General features: G+C 34.7%; 1 protein-coding gene and 1 long non-coding RNA gene across 8 annotated transcripts in view; one reads left to right on the top strand and one right to left on the bottom strand.

The window, feature by feature from the left end:
* The window catches only part of tty (tweety), a 42,841-nt gene that overhangs the window by 10,340 nt on the left and 6,354 nt on the right, over window positions 1-26,147 (top strand). For all 5 annotated transcript variants that reach the window (XM_012491974.3, XM_086913191.1, XM_031919135.2 and 2 more), the window contains exon 2: window positions 16,987-17,195. In XM_012491974.3, coding sequence (XP_012347428.1) covers window positions 17,058-17,195 — 138 coding nt within the window. In that variant the 5' untranslated portion in view covers window positions 16,987-17,057. The remainder of the gene's footprint in view (window positions 1-16,986; window positions 17,196-26,147) is intronic.
* On the bottom strand, window positions 19,978-25,786 carry LOC147656697 (uncharacterized). Of its 3 annotated transcripts, XR_015293632.1 has the most exons (6): window positions 25,474-25,786; window positions 24,490-24,715; window positions 23,098-23,966; window positions 22,360-22,888; window positions 20,909-21,256; window positions 19,978-20,720 (listed from the first exon to the last, which is right to left on the bottom strand). It is a non-coding gene; the product is annotated as an uncharacterized LOC147656697 (long non-coding RNA). The 3 variants fall into 3 exon arrangements; XR_015293630.1 differs by lacking the exons at window positions 22,360-22,888; window positions 25,474-25,786 and adding an exon at window positions 24,104-24,225 and having other exon boundaries at window positions 24,490-24,805; XR_015293631.1 differs by lacking the exons at window positions 19,978-20,720; window positions 20,909-21,256; window positions 25,474-25,786 and adding an exon at window positions 24,104-24,225 and having other exon boundaries at window positions 24,490-24,805.

The raw sequence follows: 26,147 nt of genomic DNA, 5'->3' as shown, positions 1-26,147 counted from the left end.
CGTAGAAAGCTCTCGGCGTTCTATTTAACATAAAAATAAAATGTGAGGATCGATATATATATACGTCATATTGTTTCGGAGATTTTAATCGATACCTGGAGCTCTCCAGGAACCGACTCGCATTCCCATTGAGGAACTCGATTCGGTATTTGCATTCCGTAATCATTCCTTGAACGACATTATTGGTTCCTCGAAGCGCCCGACAGCAGAGCCAGGATAATATGAAGAACTGAAAGGGATCCCAAGTAGACTTATTCTTTCGCCGAAATAGAGAAGCGCCTTTGAAGATTTAAACAGTGTTTGCGTCGCGCTTCGTGATTTCCTTTCTTTTCGTTCCTTCTTCGTTCCATCTTGCCAAGGGAATAGGAAGAACGAATGTAATACATCGATATTCGAAAGAATTATTATCAATGGAATTCTTGAAAAAGAATTTGAAATTTAAAAATTTGATTTTTGGAACGAGGTATCGTGATAAATTTTAAAATACTCAGAATCAGTGTGATATTAAAATATCATTGTGCATTTTAATCTCGAGGAAATTAAATCCTCTTTCTTTAAAGTCAATTCAATTTCCAACTGAATAAATTTTATAAATCACAGACGCGCGAGTGGCAATCGATCGAATAGCGTGAAATGATTCGAGATATTGAATCAGTTAAATCAATAGTCGTGCGATAGAACAGTGATCCCCAACCTATGAGTTGTAAAGTGTTTCTTAGAGACATACACTTGCTGTCACTTATTCGTATCATATCAGAGTGATCCTTTCATCTCAAAAGCAGCATTTTTTTAATCTTCTTAGGCAAAAATCGCAAAATGTTATTTTAGATTTAGAATAGATTTTTAATGGAACTTTTTAATTTCTTGGAAATGAGCTATCACGAGATTTTTGACGAATCGACATAGATCGATATAGATAGTTCATCAATTGTTACCGTAAATTGTTATTAATAAAATTCTTTCATCTTTCACCTCTTTAAATTTCATCAACGCATTTCTATCCAACTAATACAGAAAGATTAGAATCATTTGAAATACGTTCGAACATCGAAAATGTCTACTCCGGGAGGAATTATTTAATCGTGGAATTTTTCACGATGTCGTTTCGCTCGGATAGGAGAAAGGAAATTCAGGGGGAATTCAAAGGGAGTTTCGCCGCGGAGCATCGACGTTTTGAATCTTTGTAACAGGCGACGGGTGCGGTTTAACTCTGTAACGCGGATAATAGCGTCGCGGCAAGTTTTCCCTTTCCTCCATTTCCATTCTCTGTAATTTCGTTTCACTGGAAGCGTGGACACTTTTATCAAACGACCTCCTTATCGCCGCGCCTCCTTCGATCGCGTATATTTCCCCTTCGAGTTTCGCAGAGAAGAATCGATCGGCGAACAATCGCGATTCGGTAATGAGAGGCATCGTATTCGTCCGATTGATGTCAAAACAATTTCAAAGGAAATATTTTCTTGGTATTTTTTCCCCCTTCCTATTGTTAAATATCATGTTGAAATTTATTTTTCTCGATAATTCGTACACTTAATAATTAATCCGTGATTGAAAGAAATATTTCAATTCTATTCTTCTTTTTCCTTTTCTCTTAACGATGCATTAATTACGCGTATAATTAATACACGTAAATTTTCCTTCCATTCCATTGAACCGTGTTTCTCGATCTTTCGTTCGAAAACATTGAATATTCTCTCGTTACATTTTCAATAGCTTAACAGCTTCGTTGATACGTTATTCACGCTAAGCAGCAAGTGCATATAGAACGTTGCTGTATGTTTTCTCTCCTAATGGAAGCCTGAATTATTCCCTGAATGGTAACAAAGTAAGAAAATATTACACGGTTGTAATATCAGCATAAACTTTCTTCTCGGTTATTAACGTCGTAACCAAACTTAGATTTTTTTCGTAACAACTCTCTTTATCTTTCGCTCTTACTACATTATATACCTCTTCGTAACACACCCGCCTATATTTATAATTTTAACAACGAAACACGATCGTACATCTCTTTACCTCTTAAAATTCGAACGTAAATCTTATCCAAAATCTCTCAAGAAAAAAAAAAAAAATAGATCATTCCTTATACATTCCTTATACCAAAATATAATCCCCATCGAGTCAAACTGTAGATACCGCGGACATTGGGATCACGGTGTTCGAGATACGGTGTTCGGTATTGCAGTTTATCGCTGTATCTTAAAACTGTCAAACTTCACGAGGAAACCGCAACCAATTAATTCGAAAGCCCGAAAACGGGTGTCACGGAACAATCGGAAGGTTATATGAAGGGGGATATCAATTTCACGTCGATTAATCGAGAAGCGATCGAGTATCGATGCAGGACAGGAGGGATGATCTCGATCGATCGGGATTAAATAGTCGATAACCGAAGCGAGATATCGAATGGGGGAAGGCGTGGCATAAAGGAGCACGCGGGAGTTAACCGCGAGAGCGCAGAAATCGATCGGCGGAAGTCGTTGCGCTCGCTTTCTCTCTCTCTCTTTCTCCGACACTCTATCCCCTCGGCCTATCCCTCGCTCGTTCTCTCTCTCTCTCTCTCTCTCACCCTCATCACCTATCGCTCCACCGTTTCCTCTTCGACGTATTGCTGACATTGTTGGATCGAGTGACGTATGCGCTGTTTCGTGATGTACAGGGCGTCTCAGGGTATGCGGTTCGAGAGGAAAAAGAGGAATGGTATCTTTTCAAGATTCTTTTTTTTTTTTTTTTTTTTAAGTAAAATTAAGAATTTGAAAGGTTTTCATGATATAAAGTGAAAAGATTAGCTCGGTCGGAGTGAATTATTTTCATAAATGGAGAACGGTAGAGTCAAATTTTATTATTGAATATTTTTGAATTTTAATCGAGCGGACAAATTTCATTCTACTATTTATTTTTTGCTTCTTCTCAAGAGCTGTGGAATAATACGCGTATTATATTTAATCTAAATTGGAAAACTAAGCTTGAAAGAAAACCTTATACGTTCTCTACTTATTATTCATTATTCGTTGCTACCCTTTTCGACATATCCTTTTTCTATCGCCCTTGTCGTTTCGAGACACCCTGTACATAATTCTACGACATTACGCTCTTCGTTCGAAAGTTGTGAACTTGCGCTCCGAAAATATTCGCTTACCTGAGAGAAAACCTTGCTGAATACGCATCAAGGGAAATTTTTTAGATTATCGAGGACACAATACGCGTACAAAGGCAGGATTTTTTTTGTTCTTTTTATTCTTTTTTTTTATTTCTACTTTTTTTTTTTTTTTTTGACGATAACTTCTTGTCGTTGGTTCCTCGAATCGATTTGATATTCCGTGCGAATGGAGAGAATTGGGGACACGAACGAAAGAAAGATAACGAAGCATGACCTATTTGACGCTTTCTTGTGCTTAACGCATTGGGAACGTGGTTTTCGAGATTCGTATGCGCTCTCGTTTCTCGTTGTGACGGGTATCGAGGGCTTTACTACAATGCAGTTTAGTCATACATATCTCTTCGACAATGCGTACAAAAAAAAATTCGTATTGGCATCGATGACAGGCATCGCTGTCCCTGATTCGAGATTTTTCACGCATGATTATTGACATTTTGCAGATAATTTGATAATTCCTTTAATTTCACATGGTATAGTTTCTATTAACAATAACTCCATTCCTATTATCGATATGTGTTTTAGACTTTTCATTTTATCAAATTTGATTTGATTAATAATATAATTATTAATCGAAGAATCTTTTTCAAACTTGCGTACATGGATTAACATCAAAGTGACGGAAGCCAATGATTATAGAAAGCGAGATAAGAAGGAAAAGTTAGGAATCAAAAATTCCACCAACTTTAAAATTCGTTCCCCCAATAAATTCCATCTCGTGATCTTTATCTTGCAAACGTTTTACGACACCGTGCCATGGAAAGTGCAAGTAGTCCCCTTAATTCGAATTAATCCGGGCCGCTTGAACGCGGTCGTTTCAAATTTGTCGTCCAACACAGCCTTTTACCATAATCCTCCTCCTCCTCCTCCTCGTGGACTCATAGTTCGTCGCCGTTCCATCCAAGGCCGTGAATAGCCAGGCCACCGTTTTCAGTAGTTTTTCAACGTTTCAAGCTGTCGACAAGCCTCGAACCGAACCAACTTGCCCCGTAAAAAATGTTTTACCTCCCGAAACACAAGGGATGCAAATTTTTCCTCTTTTTCTACGTCGCTGCTTCTAGACTTTTTCCTGCTCTCGTGTTTTAAAAGCTCTCTGTTCGAAAAAAAAAAAATAGAAAAGAAAAGAAAAGAAAGAATGAGAATGAGAAAATAGGAAAAGAGGAAAGTAAAAAGAAAAAAAAATAGTATTTATACCGATGGTTAATGGTTAGAGCGGAACAGGATTTTACGCGAAATATAGAAATTCGAAACAACATGGTCGGTTGACTCCGTGTCTACGATTCTGTCCATCATAAATGCTGTCATGGCTGATCGTAAAAATACTTTTCTTGGAAGGCTCTCGATGCAATTTCATCGCGAATAAAGCATTTCTTTAGAAATGATAAAACGAGAGAAGAAAAAAAGGCACGAGAGGCATGGACGAGAGGAGAAAAATGCAATAATTCCGCGCGCCATCGTAAACTGTGCATTTGCTCGTAAAAGCTATCCGTGTGCAGGGAAGACGTGGAAGAAAATTGTCGCTTTTGTCCGTGGAGGAAGGCCGTGGAAGGGATAGAAAACGGAAGCCTCGTAAAACGGAAGCGATGATCGAAAACTTTGAATGGGAAAAGTGAATGAAGATAATGTAAATTTGCGAATAATATAGCCGTGGCGAACTTTTTTTTTTTTTTTTTTTTTTTCATTATTTATGAAAAAGAATGAACGAGGAGAGGAGAAATTGGAGAGGAAAGAAAATCGAGTCGTTGAAGATCGATTCGAACATTCGAAGATTAATAGAAGTTTCTTTTATATCGTCTAACCATCTTCGAATTTATCTCTTCTGAGAAGATTCCAGCAAAAAAAAAAAAAAAAGAAGAAGCTTATCTACATGTACAAGTATCATCCTCTTTCTCTGTATCGTGAATCATACATTAACGAATGTGTGAATCATTTTCCTCTGCGTTAAAAAAAAAAAAATTCATTCCCTTTTTCGTTTCAAAGGACGATGCTCATTGACCCATTTTAACCTTTCGACGATACGTTATGATTGTTAATCATCTTATTTTTAATCTTTGATCATGCAAATAAATACGTCAACAGAGAGAATACGTGAAAATTTTATTATAAATTTCCAAATTTAATTTAAAAGTTCTATTTTAATTTTTAATTCACCTGAAAATAAATTTTTTACGACACAAAGTAAATTTCCCAAACGAAATGCCTTTCATCAATCGAAACACAGTTGAATCACAGTGTATGTCAGGAAAAGTAAATTCAACGACTAATCTCTGTCTTAATCATTCCATTTCCAGAATCATCGCTTGCCACGCTGCTTAATAAACGAGAAGCTAACGCAATAAAGATTGCTTCGCGTTCATTGTGTGCGTCTGGAATATATTCACGGTGTTTAATTCCATTCAAATGATACACGCGTTGAACAATTGGATATGCGCGTGTTAATTTGCCCCTGAAATCTTTGTTCCGCCACGAGATTATTGCATAATCGCCGATCCATTGAAAAGTATAATCGCGTAAGATAAATCGATTGTTGCCATCGTTGGCGTGGCATTCGCAATGAACTTGATCCCAACTTACTTTACGCGCGAAACTCGAAGGGAGTCGGTATAATTGCCTTTCGGTGGGACAATAAGTGTTTAGAGTTCTGTGAATGGAGATCGCGTCGATTAAACGATTTCATTCGTCGAGGGGCGAGTCATTTGAGACTTGTTAGAAACTAATATTTAAACTTTTTCGCGTGTGAGAAATAAATAAATTGCTTGATCGTTCAATATTCTTAAATTCTTATATATTGGTTTCAATATAAAGTTGTTAATTATATTTCTGTATTTGTGTGTAGATTCGTAGGTAAAATATTTAACAATTAGAACGAAGTAGCTTAATTAATTTGATTGATCAATCATAGCGTTTTAAATTTTAAATATTTTTTAAAAGAATGATAAATTTGATTAATCTTGTGATGTTGAACTTTCAGATTTTCAAGAAGAAAGCAATAAAATTTTTAGATTCTAAATAACATTGGAATATAACTTATCCAATGTTAAATTCTTTCCATACCAAATTATCGTATTCGTGTGAATGTCTCATAAGTAAAATATCTCGCAATGACAGTTTAAACTTGGACATCTCGATATCGAATATTAATTTCTTTCTATTCTTCTGAGTAAAAGTAAGACGGATATATAACCGATTTCACCTGACGTCATTATACCTCTCTTTGGAAAATTTTACCAAGATTGGATCTTGCGCACGCGGGTCAACCGTTTCAATGTAGGTTCCCCGCTCTATGCTATCTGTTAAATGAATCTTTAACGAACATCCATCGGCCGGAAATATTCAGGAAGTTTTAAATGCGATCGGTTGATCGAACAATCTGTGGCGCGTTAAAACGATGATTCACCTCGCATCCTTTCTGTCCGACTTCACTGATTGTATTCGTTACAAATGATTCAATTTAATAAATTGACGGGGATAACACATTGTCCTTGTTGTTAACGAACAAACGGGGATGATTTTTTTTTTTTAATACTTGAAATTTGTTCTTTGTTCCATAGCTCTTGTACTCTTCCGTTATTTTATTCGTTGCATCGTTGTAATATATGCGTGTAATATTGGTGATAATTATTCTTGAGAAATATTAATTGTAAATTTATAATAACATTTTAAAACTTTTACATCATCTTTTCCCGATTCTAATTCCATTATTTTTTATAAAAGTATCACTCGAGAATTGTGATCAAATTTTAACCTTTAGTGAAAATTAATTATTCGAAACACTGATACACATTATAATAATGCAAAGTTTAGACTGGATTATTAGTCGAGAACAGATTTTCCGTTTTAAAATTTAACGTGTTTGATAGTCAAAATGTTGCCAACGCCATGTTGGCTGGCGGTGATGTGTGATTAATTGTAAATTAATTAAACAATTTCACCATTTAAACGTTATACCTATGCGTATATTAGAAATAAAGTTACATTACGTAACATTATAAACTTGGATTATCAACTTGCATTGTCAAACACACCGAGAAATAACATCGCTCTGACCGATTAATATTGCTCCAACCAGAGAAGATTAAAAAAGAAAATTCATCCCATACAATACAAACGTAAAGTAAATCTGAGATGAAATTTAAAGTGGGCCGATAAAGGAGGCCAAGTTTCGAAAACAAACGAATCACCTTACCCGCGGACTTAATCAAACTTTTTCGTCGGATTCTCGTTTCGAGCACGTTAAAATTCAACGGGCGTTGCATGCATGATAACGAGCGATCAGCAGCATCCGTCGGTGGTTCAGCTCGGTAATTCATGCGCGCAAAACTTTTCACGGAAATTTCGAATATCCGATGCTCTGTCTACGTCGCGATCTCCTTGCCTCCATCTCTACTTTCCAAAAAAAAAAAAAAAAGAAAGGAGGGGGGAGAGAATGAAAAGAAAAAAGAAGAGGAAGGTAACAAGAGAGGGAGAGAGAGAAGTCGATTCGAGAAAGTTTTCTCATTGTCTCAGAACGTGGAAAAGTTTCGTTGCAATTTCGTGGAAGATAACTATCGATAGCTCGTCGTAGGCCGGCTGTCGAGCTTCATTTGCAACGAGCTTTTAACGTTAATAACTGTCCGCTTTATACTCGGATAACGAAAACACGAGGAACAGGTTGAACGTGTCTTTAAACGACTCGTGATAATCCATGATTTCTTTTTTATAGTCGCGACATTAAACGACCAGGAAAGCTTCCTCAAGAGGTTTCTAAGAGAAGCTTGGAACGACTTGAAAGTTTCGAGTATGAAACGAAGTATAGAATAAAATTATGGTGCATATAGTGTTGCGTGATTTTAACGATTGTTCTCGATTATGGCTTGCATTCTCGGTTTTTGATATGATTCATTGTTAAATGAGACAATTTAATTGCATTAATTGGGAAAGAAACTCTTTTCTATAATCGATTAATGTTGTGTAAAAAGAATGCATAATGGGAAAATGCATTATAAAGAACAAATTAATCATTTTTAGATACCATTCCATCTATCAAAATTTTAAATATTTTCAGATATGTTCAAATACATTTTTCACATCATTGGATAATCGATAATATTCAGTTTGACAACTAAGAAAGTGAGGAATGAAATATGATTGAAAAACAATTTTTTTTTTAAAACAATCATCCCCGTTTTTTTTTTTTTACTTGTTTTTGTTGGAGAACCAAAAACGTTTAGTTTTTATAAGGGTGGCCATGGAAGTATATCTGACAGGGTTGAACCTCCTTAAGTTTCAAATTACGTTTCCGTTTCGTTCCACGTCTTCGAAAGTTTCACTTTACTTGGAACAGGAATCAAAGGAAAGTTCTTCCTCGATTTAATCCACTATATCCTCTATACCAAACTTGTTCCTGAAGTGTTCCTGATACTAGATAGCTAATTTTCGTCGCTTATCATGCCCTAATTATTCGATTCCATCTCTTGAATAACAACCGAGATAGAATTTCGTTTTACAATATATTCCTTCAATCTCAACTCGATTGCTCGTACAATTTAATAGATATCTCTCGTATTTTAAAAAAATTGAAAATCCCTCGAATATCGGTATATTTGAATATTTTAAAGCACGAATATCGTTTTGAAGATATTTTAAAATTCTTTAATCTCGAACATCTAATAGTCCAAATAGAAGTAAATTTTTAAAAATCGAACGTCTCGAAAAAGAGAAACGCTTAAAAACTTTAGAAGACATCGAAACCAACTGTAATTTCGATAGGAAATATTCGACAAGAAGTTGTACCTCTTTTTCCCCAGTGAATGAATAAGCTACATTTTTCAACTCCATCTTTTCTTTCCTCTCGTGGTAATAACTGTAATTTGCGGAAGAATTATTAACGCTTAATTACGACTGCTTTCAGCAAGCGTTTTCGATCGTAGATATATCTGCGATATTCCAAACGAGAATTAAAAAGAATTAAAATTGCACGAATTCCAGGTAAAAAGGAGACAAAATGATTGCTTCTACATCGATAGATAAAAATACAAACTAAATAAACCTTGTATCGTGCATGTTATCTTTCGTAATTATCTATATCTGCTATATATATAAAAAAGAAAAAAAAAAGCTGAATGGAATGTTTATTCGAATCGATGAATTCTCTAAAAGGTTGAACCGTTACGAATCTCTCGAGGATTCGTTTATATCTTTAACGATTTTCTCGTTTCACAGAGGAATGTCTGGAATAATACAGCATTTTAGAGGAAGAATCGCGGTTATCCGACGATATGATCGCCATGGAAATTACATAGGTGAAATAATTAATCGTGGCTCCGCTCGCCATTTTGATTTTACGCACGTTCGCACAAATGCTCGAATTGACGTTGTATACGTATCGTTGTATTCAGAACGGCTATACGAAATTATTCGGCTTGTTTAAACAATTTCGCGATGAATTATCGAGGCATCGTGTGAAATCGTTTTATGAGTCATGATCCTCGATATCTATCGTGTCGTATTGAGAATTTTCTTAGCGCGATTCCGCTCGTGAACAAGTATATACCACATAAATCGTAGTAAATTCATGGCAATAAAAACATTATAAAAATCGAGATTATCTTCGCTATATCTATATCTATATATGTATATATATATATATATATAAGGTGTAATTGATTTTCCATTTATTCGTTCAACAGTGAGTTTTTCTTTTTTATTTTATTTTTATTTATTTATTGTATTTCTAGAGAGAGTGTTCATTTTAATGAAATTTTGATTATTTTTGAAAGAAAAAAGTGACGAAGGAATATTAAAAATTTGGTAAAAATGATAGTAAAAGTTAATGATTGTAGTGTAATACTTGCGTATTAAATCGAAGTTAATTAAATGGAAATTGATCAATTTACATTGAAATTCAATCGTATATATATAATTAATAGATAATATACTTTTTCATAGAGTTGAGAAATAGATAATATCTATCATATTATGAAGATTGCGTTGCGAGAATTAAAATTTTAGCATTTGTATTAAAATTGATTTATATATCTAATATACTATTTGCATTAATTTAACACATTAATCTCTTCACGATTACATGCAGGATCAATTAGATTAGCATAATCAATTAGAGATTAATAATTGAATGTTAAGTATATTTCTTTTTGACGAAACAACTCTCATCTTTTCAAATACGATATTATATTAAACGATTAAATTATTAATATCTTTTCTTCTCGATTAAATTAAAACCAGACATATTTATAAAAAAAAAAAAAATAAGTAAGAGCAAGCATAGAAAAAACTTCAAATTACTGTCCTTGTTTTGATCGCAAAAAACTTGTGGTTTTCTAATTTTTTAGTGAAATTACCGCGAAAGTGTTGCATAACGTTACGGAAATATGTACTTAGCGTTACGGAAGTAAGGCAAATGTTTTACTTTTTTTTTTTTTTTTTTTTTTGATCTTAGTAATTTTTATCGTAGAGACGACATGTAAAATACACGTTTTATATTATTCAATCGAATAAGACTCGCACGAATAATATCGTGGATCGATATGGAATTTAAAACGTGGAGGCGAAAAAGTCTCAAGAAACATTATAGCGCAAAAGCTATTCCCTCCTGATAAGATAATCCTGATAGCCGCGAAATCGTTTGCCCGCACTACTGTGGAAATATATACCGTGGATAATTTTAATTGTTCCCTGATATTCAATCTACCCGTTTTCATAGTGAAATTTCTCCCCGGGAAATTCTCGCACGAAATTTATAATCACGCGACTTTCCAACAATTTTATCTTTATCTCTGGATTCTCGTTCAACATTTTTTGAAAATCCTCGATAAACGTCAAGTTTATCGAAGGGAAGAGATTGTTAAAAAAATAAAAACCTTTATAAAATCGTCATCGTCACCAAACCATTCGCTTTAAAATCCTCCAAAGACATCTCACGAATATATCATATGTAACCTGTAATAATTCATGGAAAAATGAACGCAGAGTGTAACAATATTTTTATACATTACTGATTATTTGGAAGTTTCGTTTCCAAATAAATCGATTTTCTGAAAATAACAATCCACTCTTTTCGCCTATTATTTTTTCATGCAGATTCAAATTCAATCCACCAATCCATCTCGTAAAAAACGCTTCAACCCTCCTCGAGGGCAATTAACGAGCGAAACGAGCTATCTATCCAGGATGGCTTTCCCCCCGCGAACGATATAATAGATCTCTTGGATTAATTGCCAGAAACTAGTAAGCTTCGCTCCAGGAAGTGTGGAATAGGCGGGAATGAGTGGAACGGAACCGTAGTCCAGTTTCTGTATACAGACAAACGATGATGTGTGACTCTTTCGTGGTCGGAACACGGCTCGTAAATGTTAATCACCATTGTACCCCCGGTGAGCCTAATCCAGTTGTACATCGCGTTGGCTTCTTCCCTCCCAGCGGAGCCCAGCCGATTCCTGCAACAATTTTGGGCTTGTTTGTTAATGCAACGGTTTCCTCCACTACGTTACGATGTGTTTAACCTTCGTGGCTGGTGAAATGAAAGATGCAGGCAGGGTGTGGAAAGTTGGAAACGTTCATCCTCCGAGCTATTTGTACTCCGTATGCATGTAAAGTATATGCACGCGCGCATTTTTTAGCCTTCTTTGGGACGGGTTCCTTCTTCGGGTTTCCAGCCGAATTTTCGAATCGAAATCATTGGGCAAAAATGTGAAAAGAGAATCTTGAGAGAAATTTTCCAAAGTGAATTTGAATCGATTCAAAATTTGATAATAAAATTATCTTAATAATTATCTTTTCGATAAATACGCTCGTAAATGATTGGAAATTAATCATTCTTGTTCGAAAGGATTTTAAATTTAACAGTCATTCGAAATAGCTCGTATAGACATAGATCATCAATGGTGATTGAATACATGATTGAAGAGATAGAGATCGTGATTGTTAATGCAGAGACACGAGTCAATCTTCTCCCGTGAATGGATAGATATACGTATATGTAAGTAATATCTTGAGAGCTAGGCGCCATTTGCACACGACAATATTTGTCGAGATGTTGTAAGGTGTCTAGAGTTAATCAACCTCTGTAAACATCTTTGAAATTCTAAGTGACAAGCACGTTTTATCGCAATATTTGTATGGGGGAGGGGGAGGAGGGGAACAGTTTAGTCAAATCGTTGAATTTGTAAAGTATTTGTTGCATGTTGCATTAGACTTTAAGAAGGTTATCAAGGAGGTTGTTTAAATTTAAATTGCTCTTAATCAAATGAACACGTGTCTCTAATCTAATCACCATACGCACCATGTTCACGCAACACGATTCTAATTCGGATCACTTTTTTTCCCCCCTCCCCTTTCTAAGCTGGCCAAGATAACGCGAGTCTCGAGTAACGTTATTTAAAATTCCTCAACCGTTTCAAAATCTTGTATCACATGTTGGAGCATTGCGTTATCTACATCTATCGCATAGATTAGGCTCCCAATTTAGATAGATAATTGATTCACAAATAACAATATAATATGCTTTGCTCGATTAGCCAAATAGCCAACGAGTTCTTCCCGCGTGTACATAAACGCTCAAGGACGTTGCACCTTTTTCGCAAACTTGGTCGCTCTCGTCACCGAAAAGGCATGCCTGCCCCTCGTGCACAACCCGTGGAAATCGTACGTGCGAAACGTTGTGCGTCAGAATCGTGGAATGATCGAGAGCGACCTTGCAGCTCGATCGCTCTCGATGGAATCCGTTCGCAATAATTACGCTCAGACGAGAAATGCCCGCGCGAATAGTTTGCCGAAAGTTATTCAAACGGCGTGCCGCCGCTATCTTGGCGGAATGCGCGGCCACCTGAGAACGAGTGCACTTGTCCCGCCGATGCGGCCTCCCCTGATGGATCCGAAGAATTTCATACTTGAGCAGCTTGGTTGCCTCTGGTGGGAACCACGCAATAACGATTGCAGCAGCCCGCCATATTGTATATTGTTTCCCTCGAGCAAGCTCCGCGAGTTGTAACATTTCTCCGCTCCTCTTTCGTCGTTCAGGAAAGTGCACGAAGAAGAGCTGCTTTTCGACGGGTGTGAATCGAGAAGATTGTCGCAAGATTGCCTCTCGCTCCTTGGTTTTTTCTTTTTTTTTTTTTGCAAAATATTCTTATCGCGATCTATGTTCTCTGTTTAGATATTTTCATTTTTTATTATATTCTACTTCCATACTAACTTTGTCTGGTGGCGCTGATGCATTAGATATCAACTTAGTCAAGTTAACTATTATCCTTGTGGGGTCCCTTTTGGGGAATAATGAGCTAGCTCCAATCTAATCGTTGCGAATGCACGTTTCGTAAGTCTGTTCGATGAAATATTCAAATTTAAATTCGCGAACGAGGGAGGGAGAGGTTTCTATTATCTCGCGGTTTCGGATAAACCGTCGAAAACGTCGAAATAACATCGGGTGGAGGAGACGGTGGCTGGAGAAAAGGCTCGAATGGCCGACATTGTGTCCGGGGAGAGCGACCAGGTGTAATGTAGTTTAAAGCCGGCAGCTGATCTTTTCCCACGGCGGGTCCCACGGCGGGTCTGAGGAAGTTCAAGAATGGACCAAACTTCCCTCGTTTTTTCCTCCATTTCGTACAAAAAGCCCGCTCCTCTCTTCGGGCTTGTGTTTATAATTCCAACGACGACCACGACAAAGAGCTGTGAAGACCTGGAATGCAAAGTGAGGGCCGATCGTTTCATCAGAAACAGAGGATACTTTTTTGGTCGAGCAATATATATTTGTTGAGAAAATTTGTTCAATCGTTTAAAATTGTCGACGCGACGCTTCGGTAAATAAAATTCTAAACTCAAGAGATGAAATGAATGAGAATGCAAAGTAAGAAAATTTCAATTTTTTTTTTTTTTTTAGTTAGGTTTAAAGAGAATTCTCGAGTATTCATAATTCTTTAGGTTAGGTCGAAAGGAATCTTTAATTTGATAAGAGATTAATTTATATTCCGGAGAGAATGTAATTGGTTATAAGATTATTTTTAGATCGTTTGTTATATGTCAAATAGTCCAATCTTTTCTTTTTAACAATCTTACGTTCTCAGAGCTGGATATCTTCGTATAATTATGAAGAAAAATTTGATTTTTTCTAATTTTTACGAAAGAGTAACGTTGAAATTGTCTATTTTACTTTACTTATTTCTGTTTATTAAAATACTTACATATCAAGATTTCTATCTTTTTAATAAGTTAAAAGTAGATATTAAAATATGTCTTTTAATTATTAAATGAGAAATTTCACTTTTTTAATAGAAAAGAAGATGTATCATCGTTAAATAATTTAAGAACGAAAAGATCGACATCCAATCCGGCAAGAAAATATTTCGCTTCAGATCGATCGTTCCTCTATTTGTCCCTAAAACAAGGGGGGGGGGGGGGCAAAAGACGGTGAAAGTAGGAAGAGCTCGACACAATTGATGACGGCGTGCAATGAAGGAAAGGAAATTAATTTGTATCGTGCACGAGATATTGAATAGAAGATTCTAATGGAAGGTTGTAACAACCCAAGTTCTTCGAATCTTCCTCCTCGATTGTCAGAATTTTGTACGATCTTCCGATACGCGTTAGAGAAAAAAAAAAAGAAACAACTTTCTCTACACGAAACGATCATATCCTGTTATATTTCGCTGGAACGAGGAGAAGGAAAACGAGATAAGAAGATTGCAATGTCGTGCAACTAAAAGTTCCAGTTGCAGCTGGTCGACCTGTGTCCGAGATATTGCCGGAAATCATCAATTTTCTACGCCACTTGATATGTTAATATCCCATTTATTCCCTACAGAACGCAAGTAGAAAGAAAGATGTTGGCGAAAGATCCGTTTCTTTTCACGGGTTCCATTGCAAAATTTCGCAGCACGTCGAAAATTGTGTTTCGGAGTCTGCCAGTTGAATTCGACAGGTATAAAGGTGTACGCACGTGGGTGTGGCGATCGAAAGAGGGATGGAACGGAGGAATAGGACCCGGCGGTTATGTAAATCAAGTGCCACAGCATATAGGATGCTGTATAATCAAAGATTTCTCTCCCCATTCTACGTACTTCCAATTCGCCCAAATTCAATTCTCCCTCGAGTTTACGATCTTTGCCTCGTCCTCGTTCGTTATATAATATTAAATTTTCACATTTTCTTATTGACGTAGATTCAACGCGTGTAACAAGATATTGTAATGATCTGTTGAGTTAGTGGGAAATGATTAAATCGGTCCTTAATTTTGGTAAGACAAACAATTCCAAGTGCGCCCACTGTTTATGATAAATTCATTTTATGAGAGTGGTATTCGAGAAATATGTAGGAGATTAGAGGGTTGATTAACAGATGTGCACTTGAGAAAGATATTTACTCTTGAAATAAATGCTGTGAATATACTAACAGACATAAAATTATTAATATATATATATATATATATAAATTTACATGAAGCTTCGAAAAATATTATCTTATTGTACGTTCTATTTATTATTTTATTATACAATTATTTTTTTAAAAACACCAAAATTCGAACTTACTTAACATTCCCACATTAAATAATCACACAAGTTAATCACTAATTATAACGTATACAAAATGACAAAATGTCCAAAGTACATAATCGTTACAATATTCGAAGATAAAAAAAATGCAATAAAGCAATTCTCAATACTTAACCTCCAATATTTCTTTAGTCACGTTGGTAAAAATTTTGGCTAATAAATAAAAATCCTCGTTCTTCGCGATAACACAAGGGACTAGAGGCCGACAAAACGAAAAGCAAACGGAAGCAAGGGGAATGTCTGGAGGAGAAGAGAGACAAAAGGAGGTAAGCGGTGTCCGGTGGGGGGATCCTCCGCGATTCCATTCGAATATAGCCGCCGGGTAGGGGTAATAATTCGTTAAAAAGAATCTCGAGATACTTCCGGAAGAGGCACATGTTCTTGTCGGGTATCGTCGCCGACGAGAGCGGAATGGAGCAGCTGGCACAGATTTCATTAATTAAGCGCTCGTTGCTTCCACAACGGCGCTTCGAGCGTAATTGAATCAGGCCTGGCAAAGCGTTTCGAAAGGAGTGACAAAGAAGTGGGGGAGGGGGCGAGAGGGAGGATAAAGAGAGCGCATCATCGAACGACGTCGACGTATCTGACAAAGATTAAACCGCGTCGAGGGCTCGACCTGCGCCTCCATTCCATTCCATTCGATTCGATTCGATTCGAAAACTTCCACGATATCCAGACAGAATTGGAGATCCTCCTTTTCGCACGGTGGTTACCGGTTTAATTACACGCCAAATCGGATAATCGGCCCGCTCTAAATATAACAGGTTTCTTTCTTTCGTGGAGAATCGATTTTCTCACTTGATTTCCCGATCCATCACGGGGCCTTCTCTTTTCCCCCTTTTTTTCGCTGTCCAAGGAACGCGACATTAAAAGGACACTTTTTTTTTTTTTTAACACGGTACAGTATCGTTCACAAGTATTTCAACACTTTGTCTGATGATCAATCTTTCTAAGAGGATTGAAATATTCTAACTTGGTGAACAATAATCGTGTACAATAATTTTCAATGAGATTTTATAGAATGGAAGCTTTTTTTACTTTATTAAGTTAAATTAAGTTTCTCTCGGGATCATTTTATTTACTCTTCAATAATTGTAATTCACTATTCGTTTCGTTTTGAGTTTGATTCTTTTGTATTTTTAAATTTGACTTACTCCTTTTCTATCTAATATACTCCAGATACTAATTATTATTTTAAAAAGAAACGAAGATACGCATAAAGTCACGAAATCTTGGAGGAAGAAAGAGCCGGGAGCGATTCTTAACCCGTTCTTGCTGTTCCAGGTCTCGTAGCATGTCTTGACGAGTAGGAGAAGCTCTTCAACGGGGTTTTCGGCAGACAAGGGTTCTCCAAAATGGCGGGCGGTCAGCAGCTTCCCGAACAGTACACGGTACCGCAGCTCGCTAAGGTCTTCCACGGCCTGCCGCACCTCAACGTCTCTCTCCACTCGGTCAACAACACCTTTAATCCACATTCCGAAATCTATCTCGAGGTAAGTAAATCCATTCCTTTTTGTTTTACACAATATTTTTGATAAAAGAAAATTAAGCTTTAATTATATTGAATCTTGTTGTATCGAGGTTTATAGTTTATCAGTTTTAGGAATAAAATTCACGACTTGATTGATGAAGTGATATGATAAAAGAATTCGTAAAAAAATATAAAGAAAAAAAGTTAGATTTCCTAAGATTCAAATATCGATAAAGATAGAGCATATAAGAAATATTTTTGCATCGATCGAATTATGAACAGCTGTAATAAAATGTTCACCAATTGAGAATTAACAAAGTTATACAGCCGCGATTTTATTGGTTTTTTATCAATTTTTCGACGGCTAACAACAATGCGCGAATCGTATCCATGTCGCGCGTGTAAGATTCAGCTGGGTCAGCGGAATAAATCGCATGTCGTTCGATTAACAGGATCGCGATAGCAATTCTGCTAGTTACGTCAATATCTGGAAGCAATTCCGGCTCGATTCCTTTTTGGCCAACGTACAAAGCATTCTCGTTGATTTCCCGTAAAATGTCTCTCGATACTGGCTCCCGAAGGAAGAAGAGATTCTTTGGCAATGCTTTCCAAACCGAGCATTCGTTGAATAGATTGTACGCGTTGAACTCGTTTCTGAAATAAATGGGAATGTTGTTTTGCTGAATTTGAATATTTTTTAATCGTTCTTTCAGTTCGAGATCGTAACAAAATTTGGAGTTATTTTAAAATAACAGAGATGCTTTTGTAATCGAAAGTTATGTAAAATTTAATAGAATATTTCAAAATTATACTTTTTATCTCTCTGTTTTAACAGGATTTTGTTAATTAGAGTAATTGTTTTACGATGCATTTTAAAAGTTTTTTTTTTTTTTTTTTTTTTGATTTCGAACGGAATATATGCGTGAAAACGTCAAATTTGACGAATCGTATTAATTTAATCTTTTATCTCGAAAATTAATTAGTATAAAATTTATAATCATATGGAAACACATCGTGTCTCGTGCTATTTGTGAAAAATTGTCTTTCAAATTCCACTAATTAACTGACTGAGACGGGAGCTGGGACATCCAAGTCGGAACTCGGATGAAATTACACGGTGTTCGATTCTCGATTCATCGAACACTTTTTTTTTTCTTCCCCTCTTATTTCCTCTCTCTTCCCCGCATATTTTATTGATTATCGCACACGTGCCCGAATCGAGAACGAATCACCTAACCTCCTCGTTCGACGAAAACGGATTGCATAGGTATTTCTTTTGCAAAGTTAAACATGTTCGCCTCGTGAGAATCATTTGAAATGGTATTTAGTTTGTTATTTTTTTACGTTCGACGAGAAGAGTAGGAATCACGGTGGCTTGGCCCAAAGAATGAGTATCCAAATGAAACGGTGCAGTCCCTTTTGTCAAAATGTTCTCAGTTTCTGATCCTGTCCAGACGGTTGTCCAAAAGGCAGCAAAAATTGCTATATCGAGAGATGAGAATCGTACGGATACTCCGTACGAGCGAAGTGGAAGGGAATGAGAAAGAAGGGTAAACAAAAAGAGAGAAGAAAGATAAAGAAAGATGGAGAAAGGGACGAGAAATGAGAAGGAAAAGGACGAGGACAAACGCAGCTGGATGCTACGAGTGCACGAGAATCCAAGCTGTGTGTAAGTGGAAAGCACAATGACCGGGAAAGCTCAAACAATGCACAAAGGCTTTCGTATAATACGCCTGAGGCAACGTGTGGGCTTTAACGGGCTCGAAACGTCAGACCGCTAACTAGTGATGGGCTCAAGACACTTCGAATAATGTTTAAACACAGCTAACGCGATATTTCGAAGTTAATTATCAAATTATTCCGTTATTATTCTGTCTTCGTGTATTCTTTACAAATTTCCACGATTAAAGGTAAACATTGGCTATCCATTTAATGTATTTCAATCAATTTAATTACTTTATGGTATTATAATGTTTTAAGATTTTTAAAATCTTTAAGAATAAATCGAGTATTTATATTTTTTATTTTTCTTTATCAATTTTTATATCATTAAATCAAGAGCACAAAAAAGAAATGGAACCAATGTTCTGAGGAAAAATTAAAATTTTTGTTCAGATTATTAACATAAACATCCATTGTGAGAAATTTAAAACTGTTACTCAGATTAAAATTACATTGAATAATGTAATAAGTAAATAAAGATAATATTTTTATGTGTGGATAAAATATCATAGCAATATTCTATATTTTCATCTCAATAAATATCGATCGTAGTAAAACAATATCGGTATTTCACGGTTTCGATATTAGTCTTTCCCCATCGCTGCAAACGTGTGCTATTCTCTCTTTCCACCATCTACTACTTGCCCCACTCCAAAAGTATCGTGCTCCTCGTAGTTCTCGACAAGAAGCACGATCGCCTGGCACAACATCTTTCGTTGCAGATGTCGAGGGCACTGCAACTTATTACTATGGAATCAAGACGGATATCTTGTTGCTTTCGAGCAATTCGATTGTCGTTCGTTTTCGAGACGTCTGGAAAGCAGTTTGCGCAGCGATGCTCAGCAAGTTTGTTCTTCTCTTTTTTTCCTTTCTTTTTTTTTCCATTTGAAAACACGAATGTGCTTCCTCCAATTATTGTACCGGCAGGTGCAGACTAACGAAACCAAGAGGAGAAAATAGCACGTGTTTCGGGAACGTTAATATTACACGAGTGCTCACGAACATGAAATTTTTATAATCTTTCATCTCGATTTGGGTCAAGTTTTACGAGTTTCGGCATTTTGCAAAGTAATTCATGTGTATAATATGTTAATAACGTGCATATGTATTTATTTAAATGAATGTTTTTTTTTTTAATTTTATAATTTTTTTTTTTTTTTGTATAACATAATCATTAAAAAAAGATTGAATGAATAAAATTGTATAACGATTTATATAATATTATTGAATGAATATTTGCTGGTTAATGAAGATGTTTATATCGATAGCGATTGTGAATTTATTATACACGTTTTTATTATCGCATACAGAATATTTCCTGTTTTCAGTTTTAATTTATCATCAATCGTATTTTTTCCTTCACTTTCAATCTTTTTTAAAGAAAACGGTTTCCTCGTGTCGTTGTATCTCTTATTCAGTTTTTCTTCGCTTCTTCTTTTCTCTGTTATTCCTTTCTACCCTTCTACTCTTCTTTTCATCACTTTATTGCCACTTTTTTTGCTTCAGTCAACCGGTGAATATTTAATTTTTCCTTTTCTTTCAAACTGTTTAATTTTTTTCTTTTCGTTCTTTCATAATTTCCATTTATATGTCACTTTATACGTTATTTTTTTTTTTTTTATCATTTTCCGCTTTTCCATAAATTAAGATAAATAGAACTACTTTTGCCATACGTACAATCAACATGAATATTCTTCGTTTCATAATATTTATTTTTTTTAATTACCTTCTGCTACCGACGTGACTTCGAATAATTTTTAAATTGAATATTAATTTGAATTTTAAATTGAACGACAATGATTATAATATATTCAATTGAATGGAACTGAAAAATAAAAAGAAAAAAGAGAGAATTATAAATGATCATGAATAGTTGCTCTATTCGAATATACAAGATAAATAGAAGATAAAAAATTTAAAAACAGTAATTATAAAGACAAAAACAAATAATAGTTAAAATTCATTTTTGCATATCAACTTTTATATTTGGATTAATTTCTTTAAATTTTCTACCTATTTTATCCGTACACCCTATAGGTATATATTGGTGATGTCGAGAGCGTGCGAAACTTAACTGGCATACACATATTGCTTTTGCATGCGTCGGTAGGGTAGGTAGCCGGCGAAGGAGAAGCCTTGAGGAAACGCCTGTCTGAGCACTCTCGACGCAACACGAACTCTGGTAATTGGGTCCCCAGCTATTGTTTCTGCCGCTTGAAAATATTTCACGACGCGTCTGCTATAATGGCACCGGGTAATTAAATCATGAAATGGTATTTTGTCATATCTTTCCTCATTTGTTTTCTAATCTCCGATTTGAACGTTCGTTAATCATCTCTTTCTTTAAATATCTTCTTAAATCTATAATGTGACATAATAAAGAATCTGTAATGTATCTATTTTTTTAAATATTTGAAATTTTATTTCTTATACCAATTATAATATGTAAATTTTTCAACAATATGTGCATATATTTTGTTATATAGGCAATATAATGACGTTTTGAAATAAGAAAAAAAATATATGTATATATATTGACCTTTGCACCAAAGTGCGTGACTGCCTTAAAAGAAGGCTTGCTGCGCTTTAGTTCAGAGGATTTTTATTTCAAAGGTATCTCACGTACTACAAACGTCTTAAAAGAAATCGGAGAAAATCCTGAGTACAACGACCCTGCTAGTAACCCTCTTTCGTTCATTCTATTTTCAGATTAGCATAACAAGCAGGTAATATGACACGACTTAATTATGCTGTCGCAATTTAAAGAATTACCATACCATAGAGGTTTAAGCTAATGTACGTGCAAATAGGGGTATTATCGATCAAGATTAACCGTGAAAGATTCTGTAATTAATTTCATGCGTGTCAAATCTCATGAAACATTCTTTTTTCTTCTTCTTATTCTATCCTTATCCTATATATAAAAATCTTTTAATGCATTATTTATGTTTGATAATTAAAATATAATTATTTTCTATATATATTTGATAAAATTAGTAGAAATCGATGTCAATAGATTAATAACTGTATGAAATAAACTACGGGGTTCACTTTAAATAGTAAATATTTCTAAATTAACATTTTTACTAATAAAAAATTTTTTCAATTTCCAAGAACATCATGATTGCCTCGATGAAGCTTCTTTTTCTCGATGTACATAAAAAGCGTATTTAATCTAGCAAAAACATGGCAAGCTTTTCTGACCAACAAATGTTCCTACTAATTCCACCGAACGTTGTTCAAGACGAGCTTCTCTCTTTTTTCCTTTTCAACAAAAAACTACAAAAATAAATGCATTCGAAAAATTTACAAGAGTGATGGCCACGTTTTGTTACGGACGTCGAAAATGAAAAGAACACAAAACGCCTCTATGAATGTGGACTAATAGTATGAACGTGAAATGCAAAGCATGCGCATTATGTCGCAACACGAAACAAACGATCCAGTGATCCAAATACACTTACGAACTCGCCCATCCAAATTCGAAGGTAGTCTTGTAGCGTAGGGTAAAAAGTGTCGAGTGCGCGAGCAAAAGACAAAAGAAGTAACGCGTTTTCTGAAACGATGCGAGGATAGCCGTAAGCCCGTATTTACTCTTTCAAAAGTTCGCGAGACTCGAAAGAGAATCCATTTGCGATTTTACATGCTACCCCTAGACAACTCAGTCCCGTGAAGTTTTAGTTCCGCTCTTTTTGCACACCCTTTCCTTTCCTTTCTCTCTTTCTCTCTCTCTCTCTCTCTCTATCTCTGTCTTTCCTTTTCCCTCTCAATCTTGAGCGCTCTTCCGGATTTATTCTAGAGTTTGCGTCGTAGTAGGTGCAACGACCGTCTTCAGTTCACGTTCCGTAAACAGAGAATTCCTGTTTAAACGCGATTCAATCCTCGAATTTCGATCACTCGTTCGCCTGTTTCTCAAACTATTTACCGTTTAACGAGAACAATTAAACGTCTGTCCTAAGCAATTTTGGCTCTTCCATCGAATTTATTCTGCGACTGTAAATATAATTAATATATATAGTTTTTTGGTTTAAGATAAGACAATAAACGGAGATCGATTTGAAAGAAAATTTTTTTGTTTTCTCAGGACTTTGATTTTTTAGAAATTTGTCGTGAAAATTCTATAAAGTTATTATCAAAAAGAGATTGCATTATTCTAGAAAAATCGTGTGCGTTCGATTCTCTCGATTGTAGAACAAACTTACGAGTGAAATTCCGTTAGACGAAGTTTGTTTGGAAGAAAAGCGTATCCGTCCCCGGATGGAAAACGCACCAGGGGAAGAAAGATTTTCCATAAATTTACACGAGCCCGCGTCCTTGTTTCATTCGTTTTCAACTACTCCAAACTGTCGGCGAAGTTCTCGACAAAAGTGAGGAACAGATATCTTCCTACGATTGTGGCTCACGACTTCCGTTTCTCAATCTTCGAGGTGGCGACACATTTCTGCACTTTTTCTTCCTTAATGTCACATAATATTTATCTCAGTTTCTCTATCCTATATTTTTTATTTAATAGTTTTAAATGATATTGATATTAATATTTGTTTGTTTCAAAGTTAGATTCATTGTAAATTAATCTCCAACATGAGTTTGTCAAACAATATCAATCATAAGTCAATATATACAATGCACAGACCAATGTAAACCAATTGTAACTTGATTTATTTTTGATGTTTGTACTTTTCGATATAAATTTTTACAAACATAACAATCAATCATCAATCATGTTATATTTGATTGATTTCCGATTTGAAATATTCATTAACAGAATATTTATTCGTTAAATTCTGAATGATTTTATAACTTCCTAAAATATAAAGTGAAACAATAAAATAGATTTTTTCAAAGAATTCCAGTTATAAATTATAAAAAAAAATGAAACACTAGATGACAATATCTTCGTTATAAATTTCGAAACTATTGTACTCGATTCGCTTTGTTCCTATCGCTTTTAGCAATTTAGCAATTATTTTTCAAAAATAATGGTTTGAAATACTCGAAATAGATAAAACATCTCTCCATTTTTAGTATTCATCGTTTCTTTTGAAATAATAGTATCTAACTATATTGAAATCTGAAAAATAATTAAATAAATTAATTGGTTATTAATAGCTAATTTCATAACTTAATTAATTGACAGATTAAAGTTTTTCATTTCTCTCTTTTAAGATTTCAAATATTCGAAATAAAAATAAATCTCTAAAGTCTTACCTAACAATCTTATAATTATTATAGATATTGCAAATATTGAAATACAAATACAATTAGTTTTCACGAAAAATCACAAGTATGGAGAATTATAGACGAAATTCATCAAAATACGATTTAATAATCTGAAACCACACAAATCAAAATTCTTCATTTTTCTATTTTAAAGTATAATAATTATCTGAATTGTTTTTAGAAAATTATTTTTAAACTTCTCCACAATTTCGATGCAAAAATAACTTAATACTTCCAATGTTAAAATTTTACTATTAATGGCCGTTACACGTTGAAAAATGGCGGCAAGGATCGATTCTCGAGAAATCACGCGTCGAGAATTATAGGCGAAGTTTATCGATATCGCGTAAATAATGAATACAATATGTACATACATGGGTCGATGTAGCAGGTTCCACGGGGTAGCACGCGAGCCACGAGGGTGGTTGACCCCATGGTGGCGTGCAGGCCTTTGAGTAACACGACAGAAAAATCAAATTTTCGTCAGACGCTGCGACGTCGAGCACGCGCGATATAATATCTTTGAAGCGAAACGGAATATAGAATCACGCTTTTTGTCACATTAATCCATCTTCCTGACCGATGTAGACGTTTAATATACTAATAATGATAGAAACAATTACATAAATGATAATGACATGGTTTATATTTGTCGAAACATGATATCGATATAATATATATCGAAATGAATCGATCGCTCGAGCTTAAAATATATCATATATTTTGTTCTTTCGATCTTTATTATTTTGATCATATGAAAATTTTCAGTCCGAAATTGATATTAGATTCAAGCTTAAGTAAAATCTCTTTATATTAAAATCAATCAAAATTTTATTAGTTTTTATTTTATTTTTTAGTTAGTTTTAATAAATATAATAGTTAGAAAGGAAAGAAAAATATAATAAAAGGATAGAGAAATAGATAAAAAAATGAAAGATTATCTAATTGCTTGTTGATATGATACAATCTAAATTAAAAGATATATTTTTAAAAATATTTATTTTTATTGGATATTTTTCTTCTAACAAGTATAGAAAAATCTACACTACATTAAAATTACAAATGATTAACTCAATTACTTGTTATATGAATATGTTGTTTGTATACTTTTATAACTATAATTTGATAGTTAATCTAATTAAAATTTATAGGTTATACAAGAAAATATTTAAAATGTTACAAAAATATTCTTAATAATATATTTCAAACTCACTAAAATTGATGAAGAGATAACTTCCTAGAAGTTGTCTTCATTCGTCTTTCAATGGAATAAAATAAAAGTAAAAAAAAAACAAAAATATTTATTTTTGATACTTTGAATAGTCGACGATTATTTTAGATCGCGCAAACTGACTTACTTTCCGTGAATCATGCGCATGCGCTGGTGACAATTTTCCCAAGCATGCGAATCACCTTTCGATATGTTTATTAGGAGTTAATTAACACAATTAAAAACAACAAACCGAATCTATATCACTAATAATATGTTCCAATCAAACAAAACTGTTGATTCTATTAGCAGATGTATCTGTTGGTGAGATCAGTCGCGATTTGGTTCATTATCAAGCTCAAAAATTAAGAGAACATCGAGATCTAATTTATCCCATGTAGTTACTGGAAATACTCGTTCGCGTCGCATTTCTTTTAGGTTAGGTATCACTGTGTCACAGTGCCCTCTGAGATGCAATACTCATGTTCCATAACCATTGGAATTTTTGTTGTTTGGCAAATCGAATTTTAGGCAAGTTTAATTAACGGTACAGTCGCATGAACGGTAACTATGAATAAGCATTAATTAGAAAGTGGTTAGGGAGACTTTTCTCTGATCTCTAGCGGGAAACCATTAGTGCAGAAAATTTTACGAAAAAAGAAAAAAGAAGAAAGAAAAAAAAAACACATCGTAATGATTTTAATTTTAATTAAACCTCGAGACTTCCGGTCGCGCCAAAAGAAACTCGACTCGTAACGTTAATTGCTAAAAAGATAAAGAAAAGAAGGAAGAAGAAAAAAATGAAGATGCGAGAGAAAAAGT

This window comes from Apis florea, unplaced genomic scaffold (assembly GCF_048593485.1).
Source record: "Apis florea isolate Af1SG1 unplaced genomic scaffold, ASM4859348v1 contig_3496_pilon, whole genome shotgun sequence".
Taxonomy (NCBI): Eukaryota; Metazoa; Arthropoda; class Insecta; order Hymenoptera; family Apidae; genus Apis; species Apis florea.
This window is presented reverse-complemented; position numbering and strand designations above follow the sequence as displayed.